Source organism: Dendrobium catenatum, unplaced genomic scaffold (assembly GCF_001605985.2).
Source record: "Dendrobium catenatum unplaced genomic scaffold, ASM160598v2 fragScaff_scaffold_1026, whole genome shotgun sequence".
Classification (NCBI taxonomy): domain Eukaryota; kingdom Viridiplantae; phylum Streptophyta; class Magnoliopsida; order Asparagales; family Orchidaceae; genus Dendrobium; species Dendrobium catenatum.
In genome coordinates, this window is record NW_021319488.1 from 37300 (window position 1) to 57094 (window position 19795).

A 19795-nucleotide genomic window follows, 5' to 3' on the forward strand; every position below is an offset into this window, starting at 1 on the left:
AGAAGGAATTTTAGGTGATTACCCGCTTCGTCGCAAGCGTCGTGACGCACTCCCTCCCACCACGCTAAGAAAAGCGTGTATAGGTGGTCGTTTTGTCTCGCCGCATGCATCGAAACGGGTTCTCGGAGTTTTAGGGTTTGGAAGTTATACCTGCGCGGGGTCGACGGTGTCGGCTCGAGGATCAAGGGAGAGAAGCATTTTTATGTTGGCAACCCATCATAATTAGGAGTAATTAATTATAATTAATAGAAATTAATTATAATTAATTAAATCATTTATAATTAATGAAGAATTAATTATAATTACTTATAATTAATTAAACTTAATTATAATTGATGAAAATTAATTATCATTAATTTAAGATTAATTACAATTAACAACAATTAATTATAATTAGTGGTAATTAGGTATAATTAATAAATAATTAATTATAATTAATCTATATTAATTATAATTAAAAAATTATAATTAATATAAATTAATTATAATTAATGATAATAGTAAAATAATTATTATAATTAACACTAATTATAATTATTAATTAATTATAATAACATAATTATCATAATTAATAATAATTATAATTATGAATCATTATAATAACTTAATTATAACTAATAGTAATTAGGAGTAGGGATAACCTTGAGCAGTTAGGCTGCTGAGTTGGGGCTGAGTTGGAGTGAGTGAATGAGTGAGTTGAGCTTTAGGTTTAAGTGGACTAGGGCTCGGTTAAAGGGGTTCGGGCGGCCTTTAGAGAGGATCGGACAGGGGCTATGCAAGCAGATCGGCAGGCCTTGAGGGAGATCGGGTTGGCTTCGGGTAGGGAGAGCTCGGTTGAGGTAAGAGATGGCTTCCTCTCTCTCTCTCTCTCTCTCTCTCTCTCTCTCTCTCTCTGTGTGTGTTCGGGTCGAACTGATCGGAAGCAGCGATGGGATAGGGCAGGGAGTCGTTCATGTGGAGTCAGAGGAGAGGTCGGATCGGGGGGCTTGGTCGCTGGAGAGGAGATCGGGCATGAGGTTTCTGTGTGCGGCTGAGGAAATCGGGAAGAGGGAGGAGGCTTTTGGGTCGGACAGAGGAAGAAGGATTCGGGAGAAGAGCGAGGCAGGGATTCGATGTGAGAAGGTAGAGCAGCGAATGGCTTCGTTTGGGTCGGTATTTAACGACGCGAGAAGGAGCGAAATCGAGGCCATCGTCGCAGGTTTTACGCAGGAATCACAGGATGCGATTGTTCGACGCCGATTTCAGCCAGATTCACGACAGGATTCGTGGATCCAACGGTTTACAGGTATTATTTTTCGTTTCTTTTGGGTTTATCTGCGAAGGTCAACATTCTAATAGAAGTTGTAAGTCCGACCTCTGAGGGAAATGTTTAGGTGATAATACATCCCTAGACTTCTCACTTGGGCATCCTAGTCTAAAGGACTAGGTTTTAAGACCCATAACTCAGGCCGCTTAGCTTACAGGGCTAGTTCGTAAGACCCACCGTTAGGCAACTTCTAAGGAAGCCATAAGACCTATCCAACTGAAATTCTCCGGGCAACTCCTAATTGGAGCCGTAAGCCCCAAACTAAACAAGCTATCCGGGCAACTCCTAATTGGAGCCGTAAGCCCCAAACTAAATAAATTATCGGGCAACTCCTAATTGGAGCCGTAAGTCCGAAAACTAAACAAGCTATCCGGGCAACTCCTAATTGGAGCCGTAAGCCCCAAACTAAATAAATTAACGGGCAATTTCTAAGGAAGTAGTAAGCCCCAACTAAAATTAAATTAAAATTCAAATTCAAATTTAACCACTTCAATCTACTCGGGATCCCTGAGAGGAGACAACCCATGGCTGCTAATCAGATTCCCTGGACACTACGATCAATGATTGTTAGTGTTGGTAGATTGGAACTACTGTATACCCGGGACGACGGAACCATGGGATCTTGATCGGGTTTACCTTCATCTTTCCCACAATTGAGACTAAACAGTTAAAAATGTATTCATCCTTAATCAAGAGTTCTCTCTTACTTGTTAAGAGGGGTAATTAACTATGAGTGCTTGCGCTCATAGGAAGTAAGAATCCCAGATCTTTAAACCCTGACACTACCCTCAGGGGAAATCTGGTTAATTTCAATCTGACTTAAGGGAAATGGAATCCTACGGCTGCAAAGCGGGATTCACGCACTCGTGCCATTTTTCTTGAGCCAACAGAAGCTGCACTTCTTTAGGTTGGCCCTCAGTTGATGCTTCTGTAAAACTTCCAGAACCACCTTTAAGTGCTCCAGATGCCCCTTAATTTTGTTGTACACCAGGATGTCATCAACAAACACCAGAACAAACTTCCTGAGGTATTGCCTGAACACCATGTTCATCAGAGTGGAAAGTAGCGTGGGCGCTAGTAAGCCCAAACGACATTACTATAAACTCATAATGTCATTCATGTGTCCTCAAAGCTGTCTTTGAAATGTTTGCCTCCCTCATCCTGATCTGATGGTAGCCTGATTTCAAATCCAACTTGGAAAACATGACTGTCCCCATACAATTTATCTAAGAGCTCATTAATTACAGGAATATAGAACTTATCTGACACTATCCCCTTATTTAAAGCTTTGTAGTCTACACAGAACTGTCATCTCCCATCATTCTTCTTGACCAGTAGGACTGGACTAAAGAAAGGACTCACACTCGGCCTGATAATCCCAGCCTCCAGCATCTCCCGGATCAGCTTCTCAATCTCATCCTTTTGAGTATGAGGATAGCAGTAGGGACGAACACTGATCAACGACACCCCTTCCTTCAAAGTAATGGCATGCTCCAACTCCCTCTGTGGTGGTAGGCAATGGGGAGGTTGAAAACCCTCACTATAATGTTGTATGAGTGGCTGCACTGAAGAGGGAATGTCACCCTCCTCTAGTCTGACTCCCTTCAAGTGATTTAACTCCACCAAATATCCTCTTCCCATCTCCTCTATAATTATTATCAGGGACTTGAGAGATACTCTGGTCTTAGATAGCCTTGCATCACCCTGAATCACCATTCTCTTCCCCCCAACCACCAGTTCCATCCTCAATGTCCCCCAATTGACTTTGGTCTCTTCTAAGGTCTGTAGCCACTTTATCCCTAGAATAATCGGTGCTTCCCAATTTCTAGGGAAGAAAATCCTCTATCACCTATATCCCCTGAATGATCAACACCACTCTCCTACAAACTCCTCTACTCATTTACACCTTTTCCGTGCCCATCATCACCCTCATAGCCTCCTGTATCCACTAATTTTACCCCCAGCAGATCAACAAATTGGGTGGTGATGAAATTGTGGGTTACCCCATTATCTATCAGCACTACCACCTCTTTATCAGCTATCTCTCCCTTCACCTTCATAGTGTGATTCGGAGTGAATCCCGCCACTGAGTTTATGGAGACTTCTACCATATCCAGATGCAACTTCTCCTCTTCCTCCAGCTCTAACCCACTCCCACCTCCCTCTTCAACTTCCTCATCATGCCTCGACATATACTTCTCGTCGCATCTAAAACACAACCTCTTTGCCCTCTTCTTCTGTAGCTCCTTCTCAGTCAGCCTTTTGAAAATTCTCCCATTTCTCCCTCCAGCTCTTTGCTTGGGCACTTCCTTCAAACTCCCTAGTGCTGGCCCCTTGGAAGCTAAGAAGGTGGTGGTCATTTTGTACTCCCTCCAGCTCTGGATGTTATTAATATGCATGAAGATCAGGGTTTGATTTTACTTGGATATTCTTCATTGTTAACATGCAATTTTGATTATAAAATTAAGTTTGTTGTAATCAAATCCAAAGGTGCTCGCTACTATTCTCTTGGAACTTAGGTAGACTAATTTATCACACACAACCTATCTTTATCTGTGAAATGAATCTAATGCTGTAAATTTTGTTACAAATATGGATCCAAAAGGTCAATCAAGTGCATTGTTGATATTTCTATCCTATGATTAGTTGTGATATTTCAATCACTTCGTACTCATTTTCCACCTCTCAATTTCAAATAACTCTAAAAATATCGTAATGGTTAGCCAATCAATCACAAGAATTAAAAAAAAAAATGAAGATACTCACAAGAATTTAAAGCCACATTTTGAAAGATTAAATTAATAAGAATCCAATTTTGAAAATATGGTTACATCAAACCCTTAGAAAGAGGATTGAGTTCATGCTTGAGAAAGAAAAACATGAGATGTGCATTATAGGATGTTGTCCCCTACACATCAAAACATGTGAAAAGAGACGGAAATTGACGATCTAAGCAATGCTCCCATCTACAGGATGCGTCACTTGAAAGGTCAAACGACCTCCAATTGTCAAACGGACTGCGCCATTGCAATCAAGATGTCGAGTTCACCTAAGAGGGGACCCCTCGCAGTCAAATCGGATGATATTAGTCCAAAGGGACGATCGACACCTAAAATTTATGTGCGACATCGCCCAAAAGATATCTGATTGCAAAATAGATTTTGTTGTTGCGTCCGGAATGTTGTCAATAATCATGAATGACTATCAATTTGTTTAATTATGATAGTCCGGCAAAATCGACACGCATCTCGAGGCAACAACATGTAAATCAAGAAAATTGATGCGTGATGTTGCTTAAACTATGTTTGATCGAAGAACAGATATCGCCGTTGCGTTCGGAACATTTACAATACTCAAAATAGGCTATAAGTTCGCCTAATGAAAATTGCACCCGCAAATTGACGCGAGTTCTGAGATGATTATGCGCAAATTGAGGAAATGCGAGTGAATCGAGGTGATTTTGAGTAATTGACCCATTCCACCATTTCAAAATCTAATATTAATAATAATGTGTTATTGTTATTTTTATTAATTTGATTAATCAATAAAAAAATCAAATCATATTAAATGCAAATCAGTAGTGATTTACCTCGTACCTACGTATCTGCTCTAATCGATTCCCCAAAATCCCATCGATCGCCATTTCAAAATCCCATTGATTAATCAATAAAACCTCATTGCTTGATCTCGTCGTTAAAATGAATTTGAAGCTTCGTGTTTTTTTTCTTCTTTCTTTTTTTCCTCCTGTTCTTCCAGCAGCCCACCTCCAGCACTATACCCAACCGAGCTTCAACCCACACACGAGTGACCTCACAGCCTGATCTCATCCATTTGAAGACTCTCTTCTTCTACCTATAGAGCTTTTGTCTTCTTCTTTGTTTAGGTCGTAAGTTCTTTCTCCTGTTCCGTCAAACCCCTCAGTCCCAGCCTCCCAAATTTCAACTACTACCGAACCATGTTCTCGATTTCTCTCTCTTCCTCACAACACATGTACCGAATACCCTATTGAACTCTACTTTCTGACCCATCTCCTTCCAGTGCTTCAAGCAAGTCTGCCCCGAACTCCTCACTTCACGCGAGTAAACAAACAATCGCTTGTCCGACCCAATAGCTCACTCATCACCAATCCCTACCTCAATCGATATCGTTTGCCGAACTCAAACTCCAAACCAAGACTCACCTCTTATCCAGACTGCAGCCCGTTCCATCCACCTTCCTAAACCTGATGCCTCACACGTCCAACTTTCCTGCCGCATTCGACCATTCTCTGCAAGCTATGAGCAGCAATCTCACTTGTCCGAATCACCCACAAGTCTCAACAACAGACCGATTGACTGCACCGATTCTATAAGCAAACCACAGATCCCTCAATAAGACTTCTCCAACCCAGATCTTGTCGCATCTCCCCTTCTACTACTCTGTTCAAAGCCTGCAGTATACAAAACTTCGACCTGTAACTGAACTCCTTCAACCCTCACCCCTTTCCTATTTCACTCACTCCAATAATCCACTTCAACACAACCTGCCCACATAAAATTGCCGCCTCAAACCCACTTCAAAATTTCACTTCGTCATAGCAGCCAATGTTTAAAATTGCGTACTCGAGTATTGAGACGTTTTTCTTTCATAAGGCGATACATAAGCCTCAAAATCAAAAAATTGCGTAAATATAAAATGATAATTTCTTTATATACTAATGAGTTATCTAATAATATAAAACATAAAAAAGCACAAGATATGAAGTGTCAAGTAATAAGTTGTTTGAAATTAAAGTGAAATCAAAACATCACAATAGTAAGACAACATAAAATATAGTTCAACTCAAAAATCTATTTTTCCCAAATAACAATATCCTTTTCATTAACATGTTATTTAAAAAAATAAATAGCAATGACATAACAACTCAAAAGTCATCAGCACTGTCATCACTAAGAGAGTCTTTATTTTAATCATCGTTATGATGAACTGCTCTCTCCCCTTCCTCCTCTTCTACGGAGTTCAATGTCTTTCAATCAGCTCCTTCCTCAATATTAGTTATCTTCCTCTTTCCTAAATATTTTTGAACAATATCAAGATGAGTAATTCATTAATAAAAGTAAAGTCTAAGAAAATTATGTTATTTATATATCTTGTTTGATTTGTTCTTGAGTTGTGGTGGATGTAAATGTTCTATGACCATCAAAGAAATCAACATTTAAATCTTTCTCTCGTAATTCAGAGAATATCACTTCCACTTCATCATCTACAAACCACTCATCATCAGATGTCATATACTCATATCCTCATAAAACAAATGATCTTCGTCATCCTTTAACCTTTTTTCTTCAAATTCTTACCTCTGAGTCTCCTATTGTATATAGTATACACTCGTGAATTCATCCTCAATGTTGACAAATGATTTCTCCTCTTTGTATGCATTTAGTTGTAGGTACTCTAATTCCGTTCACAGCCAGATGATAAACATGTTAATTCCAAATCTTTCACAGCAAAATACTGCAATTCTGGAGTGCTATCACCAAACTGAAGCTACCACTCAACTAAGAATTACATGAGTATAATCAGTGCTCAAAGAACAACTTTTAAATAAATGATTAAAGCAACAAATGAAATTATATGGAGATCCTTTGGAAACAGTATCCTTTGCTTGTAATCTAAAAAACTCTTTTTTTCTAAATGGTACCAATTGCATATAAGCATTTGATCTTTCAGTTGTATCACCTATCAATCGATGCATGCAATGATACAATCTCAACTTTATTTTAGAATTTGTTGACTTATTCTTTGCATATTGATATTGAGGATTTAAGTAATAGCTTGCTGCAGGTAAGTGTCGGTGAAGCTATAGCTCCCATCTATCATCAATAATATTCCAAAATTTCTTTTAACTTCCTTCTTCACTTCCTTAGTTGCAGGCAATCATTTTTTTAGCTTCATCTATGTTATTGTAGATGAAACTCATGGAAGGCTTCTTGTCTGCATGTACCATTCTTAAAAATTGTACTAAAGGTCTTGTGATTGTGATGACGTACAAGAGATTTTGCCAAAGTCTGTCATTTAAAACAATATTTCTAACTTCTTTTCCCTCTGCTTTCTTTGCTCATGCACTACGCAACCACTGCGTGGAGGTAAACATAGACTCTAAAGGTTGTCTAGCATCCAACATACTTTACAATATCAAATAGGCAATGACAAATCTTGTTAATGTTGGCTTTAGAATTTCTTTCTTCAGAATTTTTCTCATAAGAGCCAAAACCCAAGAATGGTTGTAAATAAACTTAGTTATTTTCTTTGTTTTGGTAAGCGCATTTTTGTGTTGAGTCAACTCCCCAAGCTTCTCAAGAATGAGATCTTTGCAATATGCATCACATGGAGTCCAATACAAATGTTTCCTTTTCTCCATAAGTTTTTTTCATGCTGCCTTTTAGGAACTGGCATTATATGTTACCACTTATACTACTAAATGTTCTCCAACCACTTCAATAATATTGTCTAATAATCTAAAAATGTACTCAGCATCCTTGACCTGATTAGATGCTTCAATTCAAATAAAAAATATAATACCATAAGGATTATTAATCAGAATGTTTATTAAACTTCTATTCTCCATATCTTATCAATCATCTGATATAATAGTTACATCTGTTTGGCCCCAAGTCCTCTAAATTTCTTCAATGCTTTTCTCAGCATTATCCAACTTCTCCTTCAAAATCCACGTTCTCAAATCATATATAGTAGAAGGCTTGAACCCTCGCCCATACGCACCAACTGACCGAATCATGTTGTAATAAGTAGGTGATGTTAAAACATTAAATGGGATTACATTTTTATTGAAGAAACTATCTATATCCTTACATACTCTTTTCCGTGCTTCCCTAATATTCTATGGGGCCATCCTCTGTGCAGTAGGAGGCCTATCCTCTGATGTTTGCACCATGTAATGATCCATGGGTTCTCTTGCACCCTTAGAAGATATGAGATTCATTGTAAAAGATGAATCCCTATCGCTACGCTCACTCCCGTAGTAGGATCTAACATCTACCTTGTCCTTAAACTATTTTTGTGCAAGATGCTTTGGCGTGATAGACTTGTTCGTGTATGTCTTTATCTCCTCCCTAACTGTATTAGACACTTTAAAGCATGATGCAACATTCTTGTGAGACCCGAAAAGGTGCTCCTTCATCCTAGTCACACCACCATTCACCACTTTGTCACAGTAATTACATTTCAGATATAAATACATTTTTTCACTGCCTTCTACATCCACTTGAGTGCTATATTTTCATATTGGATCCTTCCTATGACTCAATGCAGCTTTATCTCTATTTCTGACCATCCTTTATGAGCTGAATATAAAGCATGCACTCAATACATCGAATAAATTGATTCTTTATTCAAACCTACTAGTGTCAAACATGAACAATCAACAAGTCCAATATCATTGATTAAATAAATATTGGAAAAAAATTTATCTTTCACAAACTCTTAATATTTAGCAACAAGTCATTCCTTTCAATGCAACTACATATTCCTTTAAATGAAAACAAAAAATATAAAGAAAATCATAAATAAGAAAGTCACACAAGGAATAGAAATCCAAATTCATGCCCTCATTTAAAATAAAATTATCAAACTTAAATAAAAACAATAACAATTAAACCAATAACAACATTTAAAGCAAGAGCAATTTTGCGCAATAGGAGACAATTGATTTAGGAAATTCCATGATTCAATATTCCATTCCCTTATGTTTAGAAAACAAAAATTAAGGCTCATAAGATTATAAGAAAATTAAAAGTTTTGCAAAAGATACTAGACACTACTGAATAAGAAAGAGATATATATAATAGATATTATCAGATAAATGAAATTTTGATGAAGTTTGGTGCATTAGAAGAAAGATAATAATGTCTTACTTAAATATGAAGACATCAAAGAAAAATGAAATAATACTTGAAGTAAAAATGCGCAATCAAAAGATAACAAACTAATGAATCAAACCTGTGGTGCTTAGGCCGAACTCAGGCACAGGAGAAGTCGAAGTCGAACTGATGTGAATCACCAAGTCACGAACGACGAAGTCGAACTGATGTGAATCACCAAGTCACGAACGACGAAGTCAAAGTCGAACATGGGCGAAGTTGAGGCACACAGGCAATGTTGAGGCACAAATATAGGTGCAGGCGAAGTTAAAGCTGACAGGCAAAGTCAATGCATGCAACGAAGTCGAAGAGCCATCCTTTGAAATCCCTAGGTGAAGTTGAATATAGCCCGTGAAGCAGTAGACGAAAGAAATAAGAATACATTAGGTTTTGTTTTTTTTTTTATAATTCTTTTTAAGAGGCCTCTGTTTAATTTAGGTGTACACCTCATTTTTCAACTTCCTGGTGTTCGCCTTGACGCACAAAATGGTTGGATTGCGCTGAGGCACGCTTCCTATTGCGCAATTTTAAACCATGATAGCAGCCATCAAATTTCAACCCAAGTCTCACTCAGAAATCAGCCCACTTCCTCCATTAAACCTTTTTTTAATAATAGATGCCTTTATATATATATACACACACACACACACATATACATACAACAACAATAACAACAACAACATCAAGCCTTTGTCCTACTACGTAGGGTCGACTACATGAATCCTTATTTGTCATTGTGTCATGTTAAAAGTCAAATTCTCATTTAGATCTAATAAAGAAATATCATTTCTAATATTTTCTGACAAGGTCTTTTTAGGCCTACCCATGGTTTAAAATTGTGCAATAAGATGTGCATTGTAATATCAGTTTTGCTCCAGGTTCGTCCAGGACGAAGTTGGATCGTCCGGGACGATCGGTACAGGTTGTTCAAGGAAAACTGTTCTGTCTGTATGGTTCGTCTGGACGAAATGTTGGATCGTCTGGACGAAAATTTTTCAGAGCCCAAGTCGTCCTTAGACGATAATTAATCTCGTCTTGACGAAGTTCATTTAAAGCTGAGATCGTCCAGGACGAAGCTCGATCGTCCAGGACGATCAGTCTGGATATATATAGAACTGAGATATTTTGAAGAGAGAGAAAAAGCTGAGGAGAGAGAAAAACGAAGGAAAAAGTGGAAAAGTGGATTTTTGGGCGACGCCGAGCTGTTTTCATCCGAAGAGATTGATCAGGAATTTGCTGTACGCGAGGTAAGGCACATTCCGCCTTTCTCATTGTCAGAAACCGCGATGTTTGCGGTATTTCTGTTCGGATTTTGTTTCCGTTAGTGATTTTCGTCCGTATCTTTTGATTGGTTTCGTTTTTACCGCGTAACTTCTGTATATTGTTGACGTGCCGAGTGTGCACATTTTGGTTATTTTCTGAAGATTTTTGTTCGGGTATTTTTGATTCGACGGGGTTTCATTTCGACTGGATTTTTCGTGTACTTGAAAATTCTCGTGTGCAGTAGAATAAATGTCTGAAATGTTCTTATCTATATTCTATGCAATTATAAAATTTTGATTTTCAGGAAAAATTGTGTAAATTCGTACACTGCCGTTGTGCTGCCCGATTTTTGTCTGATTTTTAATTTGTCCGGATTTCTTCTGAATAATATGCTATATGTATATGCTATAAAAAGGGAGTTATAAGGGGCCTGGATCCTATGAGATTCAGTTAGTGTCTGGGGAAAACTTAGATGAGCTCAAGTTGGAGAAATATCTGTTTCTGTTCCGATCCGATATTCTGTTGTTCTGGGTCCGTGAGCACATTTAGCTTAGCTATAATTACTCAGAGAATTCTGGTACCGTGAGCACAAGGGAGACATAAGGGTCAGAATCCGTAGTGATCTTTTAGTTTAGTTTAGCTATTAATTAAATATCTGATATTCGATTTGATATGATTTCTGATTTTCCGTATATGTTCTGTAAGCAAATCTGATTCTGATCTGATATGATTCTGATACGATTCTGTTCTGTTCCGATATGATCTGAACTTCTGATTTTTGTACGAATTTGTCTGATGTGTTGGTTTTGAGATTCTGAGAATTTTGATTGGAGGTTTGTTGCTTTGCTGAGCTGTTGAGCTCACTCTTGCTTTCTGGTGGTTTCCAGGTTTTGGGAAAGGGAAGGAGGTCTTGGACTAGAGTTCAGAGTCTGATCTGTGATAGGTACTTTTGTACTTTTTGATTTTTGTACAGTCATGGCTCTTTCTGCTTTATTTTTCTGTCAGCCATGTACTGTATTTGTAGATGATTGTTTTGAGGAAAAGAAAGAAAAATATAGATGATTTGTTCTGCTGCATTTGATATTTTTAGTAGCTCTGGTCTGTTTTGTATAATATTTGGAAGATTCAGTTTAGTAAGCAAATTCCAAAGCCAGATCCTGGTTAGTTCGTTAAGCTGGTCGCGGCCCGGTGCGGGGCGGGATCCGTCTCGGGTCGGGTCGTGACATGCACATTGAGGAAAGCCTCAGCGCAATTATAAACTTTTAAGCCTCAAAGCCTACGCAATGAGAGTTGGTATTGAGGCGTACGCCTAAAGTTCGCTGAGGCATGCCTCACCTCATATTTTAGAGGCGTTCGCCTCTTAAAATTAAAAAAAAAAACCTAGCCTAATATATATCTATTTGGTTCGGTCCCCCACCCCTATGCGTCTTCGATCATTTCTGAACTGAAACTAGGTTTCTTCTCACCTTATTGTGAAATACAAGATCGGTCCATTCTGCCATGAGGACCTCCATATTCTACTTAGTAAGATTCCACAATCGGTTTGTCTGCTCGGTACCGCTTGGTATTGCTAGGTACATGCTCGATACTGCTTGGTACCACTCGGTACAACAATGCACTGTACCGCTTAGTACATGCTCGGTACCACTTAGTACATGCTCGGTACCGCTTGGTACATGCTCGGTACTGCTTAGTACATGCTCGGTACCACTCGATATCTTTTCATACAAACTACTTACTAACTTTAAAAATAAGCAAAGCTTCAAAATTACTTTTACAATAAAAATAAGCAGGTCAAACCCCATCAGGGGGCAATGCCGCCTTGGACCCCTGGCTGCCCGACATATTGTTGTATTCATCATCATTAGTAATAGTTGTTAGTGTTAGTCTACTTCTTCATGAGTGCTATTAGAAATAACATAACGATGATTCAAATGAAGAGCCCCTTAGTGATGACAATGATGATGAATTATGAGTTCTTATGTGATATGTCATTGCTATTTATTTTTGGAATTATATATTAATGAAAAGAATACTGTGATTTGGGAAAGTTAGAATTTGAGTTGAACTATATTTCATATTGTCTTATTATTGGGATATTTTGATTTCACTTTATATCTGGTGTCTTTTTTATGTTTTATATTTTTTACTCATTAGTATATAAAAATTTATCATTTTATGTTTACGCGATCTTTTGATTTTGAGGTATAAGCCTCAAAACACCTTGAGACTTATGCATCGCCTCACGAACGAAAAATGCCTCAATACCCGATTACGCAATTTTAAACTTTGGGTCTACATCTACCTTTCTTAATATAAGTCAAATCTAATACCTTAACTATTCTAACTGGGTCATCGGAAGGCCTCCGTTTAATGTGACAAAATCATCTAAGACGACTCTCTCTAATCTTATCTTCCACTGGAGCTACTCCAACCTTTTCACGTATATGCTCATTTCGTATCCTATCTCTAAAGGGTAAATTCACTCATTCACCTAAGCATCCTCATCTCTGCAACACTTAACTTAGTATCATGCTTCTCTTTTAATGGCCAACATTCGACACCATAAAGCATTGCAGGTCTCATCGCCATCTTATAGAATCTTCCCTTATGTTTGAGGGGGGACTTTTCTATCTCACAACAAGCCCGATGCATTCCTCCACTTCAACCATCCAACTTAAATTATGGTGATAATATTCCCATCTATTTCACAATCACTCTAAACAATAGATCCAAGATATCTAAAACGTGTACTCATATTAATGACTTGATCACCCAAAGTCACAATCCTCTCACTAGGTCTATTGTTACGAAAATTACACTCTATATATTCAGTTTTAGATCTACTCAAGCGAAAATCTTTAGACTCTAAAGTTGACATTTATAATTCAAGTTTACCTTCAACTCCTTCTCTAATCTTATCAATAAGAAGAATATCATTAGCAAAAAACATGCACCAAGGTACTTCCTCTTGCAAATGTCTAGTGAGAACATCCATGACTAAGAAAAAAGATATGGGCTTAAGGCTGATCCTTGATGTAATCCAACTGAAATAAGAAAATACTTGGTCAAACCACCTTGTGTTTGAACACAAGTAATTGCTCATGCATACATATCTTTAATGATTTGAATATAAGCGTTATTACCTCCTTTCTTTTCAAGAACTCTCCATAGCACTTCTCTTGTAACTTTATCATATGCTTTCTCTAAATCAATAAATATCATATGTAGATCTTCTTTATTCTCTCTATATTTCTCCATCAAACCTCTCAATAAATATATGGCTTTCATAGTAGACCTACATGGCATGAATCCAAATTGATTTTGAGAAATATTAGTATCACACCGAAACCTATGCTCCATAAATCGCTCCCATAGTTTAAAGTATGACACAACTTAATTCTTCTATAATTCTCATACTTATGTGCATCACCTTTATTCTTAAAAATAGAAATTAACACACTCATTCTCCATTCATCTACCATCTTTTTAGTCTTCAAAATAATATTAAAAAGTTTAGTAAGCCAAGAAATTCCTTCATTTCTTAAGCATTTCCATATCTCTATTGGAATATCATCAGGTCTAATAGCTTTTTCACACTTCATTTTCTTTAAAGCATCTCTAACTTCGGTTTTACTAATACGCTGATAAAAACAAAAATCTTTATTTTCATTTAGGGTGCTGAAGTCATTAAAATTAATCAAATTTTTACATTCTTCATTAAACGTTTTAGTAAAATATCTCATCCAGCTTTATTGAATATCATCTTCTAAGAAAAGTATTTTTTAATCTTCATCCTTAATATACTTCACTTGAACTAAATCCTTACTACTATTATCTTTTTGTTTGGCTAACTTATACATATATCTTTCTCAGTCTTTAGTATCTAATATATTATATAAATCATTAAAAGCTAAGCTCTTTGCATCGCAAATAGCTTTCTTAAATTCTTTACGAGCCTCTTTATAATTTTTCCAGTTATCAAAATTATTACATCTAAACTAATTTTCATAATAAATCTTATTATTTTTTATTTTTTCTTACACATTTGGATTTCAACACTAAATATTTTTACTATTAGGAGATTTTCTCTTTGAAACTCCAAGTACATCTTTTGTAATATTCTTACTATTACTAGTCATTTTTTCCCACATAACATTAACATCCTCATGCATCGACAAAATCTTAATATCTAAAATTTTACTCTAAAAAATATTTTTGTTAATATTCTTTAAATGCCCTATCTAATCCTAGAAAATCATTTTACTTTATTTTTTATTTTCTGCCCTTTATCTTAAAGTTCAAAACTAATAATCGATATTGGGTACATAAATTTTCACTTGGAATAACTTTACAATCTTTGCAATCTAAACGATCTAATTTTCTTATAAAAAATAATCAATCTGCGTTTTACTATATCCATTTTTTTAAGTGATAAGATGCTCATCTCTTTTCTTAAATAATGTATTAGCTATTAAAAAATCATAAGCTAAAGAAAAATCTAATATGGTCTTACTAACTTTATTTGTCGTTCCAAACCCAGGGCCACCATGAATGCTTTTAAAGCCATTTATCTCTCTACCAATATGTCCATTTAAATCTCCTGCAATAAAATTTTTTTCTTCAAAATGTATTTTTTAAATTAATTTTTCGAAGTCATTCCAAAATTTTAATTTTAAACCCATATCTAAACTTATTTGAGGAGCATAACCACTTATAATATTAACAATCTTAACTTCAACAACAATCTTTAAAACTATAATTTTATCTACAATTCTATTAATTTTTATAACATTATCCTTCAAACTATCTATAATCACACCTACACTATTTCTAGTACTACTCCTACCCAAATACCATAGTTTATATCATTAACTATCAATCTCTTTAGTCTTCTCTTCAACTCATTTAGTTTTCTGAATGCACAGAATATTTATCTTCTTATGAATCATAATATATATTAATTCTATTAATTTTTCTGTATGGGAGCCTATATTCCAAGTTCATATCCTAATTTTAGTTTCATGTTTCAGTTTCATTTTAGTTTCATAGACTAGCTTCTTTGCCCACATCTGTCCTTGATGTGAGAACTCTTGCCTATTTAACATTGCACCTGGGTGCCAGTGCAGCGGCCCTTGCACACTCGTCACTGTATTTAGTCCATATGATGCGTCGCTTCCAGGGGATGCCCTAGTATTGACACAACTTTTTAAAGGATTCGTCATGATTATTCGACAAGTTTTTACGTTGGTTGTCGAGTACCTAGCGCAACCCTCCACTTTTCTTATCCAGGACTTGGGACTTGGCAACAGCAGTGGTAGACACACACACACATACATGGATGAAATGTTCTTGTAAGTTTTATTATAGACAAATAAACTTCAAAGTACTTTTTAAATAACTCTTAAATAATTTTAATCCCTCTGAACGATTAATGGAAAGGACAATCCTAAAGCTAGATCCAAAAAGTTGGATGAAGGCAATGATCTTGATGGTAATGTAAGTTGATTTTACATATATTTAAAGGATATTCTTTCATTATTTATCATGGACATTGAAGGTAGTTGTTGTTGTGTTTATGCTTATGGTCTTGTAATGTTATCTTATCTTGGGCATGATATATTGATGTGTAGTATATCCTAGATATTGATTTTATCTTATTTATTCTTCTTGGCCATTATATTTGACGTGCAGGATATACCAGATGTTGAAGGAGATCGGATATTTGGTATTCGATCATTTAGTGTGCGTCTTGGTCAAAAGCCGGTTAGTATTTATAGAATTGCTTTAGTTCTTTGAATAATAGAGACAGTATTAGTGACATTTTCTTTTTCCCGAGCAGGTATTTTGGACGTGTGTGTGCCTCCTTGAGATGGCTTACGCTGTAGCCATAGTGGCTGGAGCAACTTCAACCTGCCTATGGAGCAAGTTTCCAACGGTATGGATGAAGTGTTTTCAGTATTAGTAACATTAATTATTCTAATAACTGATTAATTATATTATTTTATTAATTCAGGTGTTGGGCCATGCTGTACTTGCACTGATTCTCTGGAACAATGCTAGATCCGTCAGCTTGACAAGTAAAGCTGCTATAACATCCTTTTATATGCTTATTTGGAAGGTAATTCATATCTATGCCAATAACTGATCCTTGCCAATACATGATTGGAGTTCTCTACTATATTATTTTATTGTTTTAACGATACTCTTCTTCTTCTTTTTTTACTTATCCAAAAAAAAAATATTAGAAAGTTTTCTAATCTAATATTTGGAATGATATTCTACTTACCTCTAATGAATGTTCTTCTTTCTTCGGTACTATTTTGCAGCTATTTTATGCTGAGTACTTACTCATTCCACTCATAAGATGAAGGCTGTTGGTGTAGTCAAAGAGGTGTGATACTTTTTAAGTTTTTTAATGAGAAAATGATAAAAATGGTCAACTGACTCTTTATGAAGGATTAAAATGGTCATGAATTATATTAAAAGATCATTTTGGTCCCTCAAATTTTAAAAAAGTGGGACTATTTTGATTTCTTCTTAAGGAGTTACGCGATCAAAATGGTCTTTAATATAGTTTGAGAATGTTTTGATCATTTATAAAGGGTCAATGGACCATTTTGATCTTCATCTCTTTTTTTTTTAATGTATAATTTTTCTACTGCTTGTTTTAGTCCATGTTAATCATTTGAACCAGTGGATTCTGGTGAATCAATTGCTCAAGGCATAGTGACTATCTTGCCCTGTTTCCTAATATCCATTTTCCATTTAAAATTATTTGTAGAATGTGTATTTGGATGTAGGTTAGTTTCTCAGGAAATTATTAGGTTCGGTCACCGGACCTAAATTTGCATCCGGATTGGTACGCTTTTATTGCGCTTTTGATGTATTTTTGCAAAATGACAGCTAATACACAATTTTAATGGCAGATTAGCTGTTTTTTGTTGAATATTTGTAAAAATAAAGTAAAAGTGCAGCAAAAGCGCAACAAATATCTTACTCATTGAGTATTTACTGCTCTTTTGTTGCGCTTTTCAAATACTCAGTAAAAGGGTAGCTAATATGCAATTAAAATTATGTATTAGCTATCCTTTTGTAAAAATACATCAAAAGCGCAGTAAAAACGCATTAAAAGCGCAGGCAATCCGGATGCAAATTTAGATCCGGTGCCTGGGCCTAATAATTTTTGTAGTTTCTCTGCAAGAGGAGACTAAAAAATAGTCTTCTGGCTGGCTCAAACAATCAAGTTACCAAAGATGAGCCTGTTCAGCCCCAAGGGATTGTGGGAGATCCATATAATGCACAAAGCTAATTATTGTCTTAGGTGTTTTATTAATTACTGAAAATGCCATGTATTCTAATTTTGTCTACAATTGTGATATTGAGTAGCAAGCGCTAAGTTTTCCTCTGAATTGATTTTATTATCTTGGCTTGAATATGATCTAATTTGGGCATGGATTGCTTTTCTAAATATCGGGCTAACATTGATTGTGATAAGAAGAGGGTTAAAACAAATTGTAATTGGAGTCAATCTTTGTAGCAAACAAATTTGTATATTCATATTTGTAAGAAAATAGAGTATTCATAACTTAGGGGCAAGCATAATGAGGGTCACAAGGATTGAATAATTCATTAAATTTTAAAAGAGTAAATGAAGGATTACACTCCATGTACATTTGGAGATAATGAATAAAGATATAGGCTTCGTTTAGAATGAATTTTGTACTATTTAAAGTAATTTTTTAGTACGAAATTTTTTTTATAAAAAATTGTTTTAAGAAGCATTAAAAAAGTCGCCTCAACATTTTGCAAGATGGGTTGATAAAGTCAATAAACTAAGTCCTAGATATGTTAAGCACTTTTGAGATCTTAAAGAATGGTAAAGTGCCCTTCAAGATATTTTTCATATTTTTTTTTCATTGAGGATGTATGTTTCTAATTTAACTGGTAGTATCATGTATTAAGGTTGTAGTGTAGCCTGACTTGAGATATGTAAAGAAGCCAATGAGTATGAATGCTTATGATGCTAAAGAGCTCGACACTAGAAGAATATTATACTTAAAGATTTAGCATAAGCACATAACAAAAAAGAGAAGCAACTTAGGAGAAAAAGTTAGATGTGTGAATAATTTTTCTTTTTTAGTTCAATATTATTTGAGGTAGGAATGATTGTAACATTTGATAAAAAACTTACACTAACAATAATATGTTAACATTATGATATGATCATCTGAAAAATAAGCATGAATATTGTATCATAATATTTAATTAGCATTTAAAATAGTTTATATAAATAAACAAAATGATTTATGTTAATTAACTCATTTTAGTGATGTTTCTATTTATATGGTGCTCCAAAATTTTATTTAAAAGGCTCATGACATTCAATTATAAGTTATATAATTCATCATGTTTTTATGTGTTTAAATATAAATATAATTTAATTTATAAAGTTTTTTTTTTTTAAAAGAAAAAGCTAAAGCTTAATATATTAAAATAAAAGAAGCAACTACAAGGATGATTCCTCCTTCAATTTATTAAAAATGGAAGGAGGAATCTTATTCAAAGAAAACTCATCTCAATTGAAACTACTAAATAAAGCATAGTTAGTAAACAGGTTTGTTAACTCATTGTTAACACGACCTATACAATTAAAAATGACAAAGTTGAATTTTTGTAAAAAATCCATACCCTCATCCGTTTGTGCTTTTTGAAGATAGGAAATGATATTTGAGTTGTCTCCTTCAATGATGATGCCTTTATATTTGACCATTCAATCCTTTATCTCATCTTTTAAGGAATGAATAGCTAATAGTTTCAGCTGAGCTATGTCCCAATGAGTGCACGGTCTACCATAGGTATAAAGAAATCTCCCTTTACAGTCCCGGAAAACTGCTGCTATCCCTGCTTTGTAGGAAGAAAGTAGAGATGCATCTACATTTACTTTTAGCCATTTGGGTGGGGGAGGATGCCAATTATTGAGGAGACTTGATGACTGGTTGACATCCCAAATGCCCAAATTATATTGACTAAAGCTATAAGAAACCGAAGCTTGGAATATGGCATTAGAAGCTATAAAACTTGGACTTTCCTCCACTCATTCATGTATGAACCTATTTCTGCTTTTCCAAGACAGGAACACTTTGTTGCAATACAAGTTAACCACCATTCCTTTCTTCTTCAAACTGGATTCCAGCCAATTAATGCAATGTTCAATTTTATCAAATAGTGGAATGCAAAATCCCCATTGGTTCAGATGGAATAATACCTCTTTGAGTTTCAAACATAAACACATGATATGTTCACT

General features: G+C 35.5%; 1 protein-coding gene across 3 annotated transcripts in view; it reads left to right on the top strand.

Moving 5' to 3' along the window:
* Positions 1 to 17909, top strand: part of LOC110092574 (probable homogentisate phytyltransferase 1, chloroplastic) — a 38797-nt gene extending 20888 nt beyond the window's left edge. For 2 of the 3 annotated variants that reach the window (XM_020817185.2, XM_020817184.2), the window contains 4 exons: positions 16183 to 16254; positions 16331 to 16426; positions 16505 to 16609; positions 16818 to 17265. In XM_020817185.2, the coding sequence (XP_020672844.1) occupies positions 16183 to 16254; positions 16331 to 16426; positions 16505 to 16609; positions 16818 to 16859 (315 nt within the window). In that variant the 3' untranslated portion in view covers positions 16860 to 17265. Of the gene's footprint in view, positions 1 to 16182; positions 16255 to 16330; positions 16427 to 16504; positions 16610 to 16817; positions 17266 to 17680 lie in introns of those variants that run through there. The other variant, XM_028698003.1, reaches the window with a different exon arrangement.
* The last annotated feature ends 1886 nt before the right edge of the window (positions 17910 to 19795 follow it).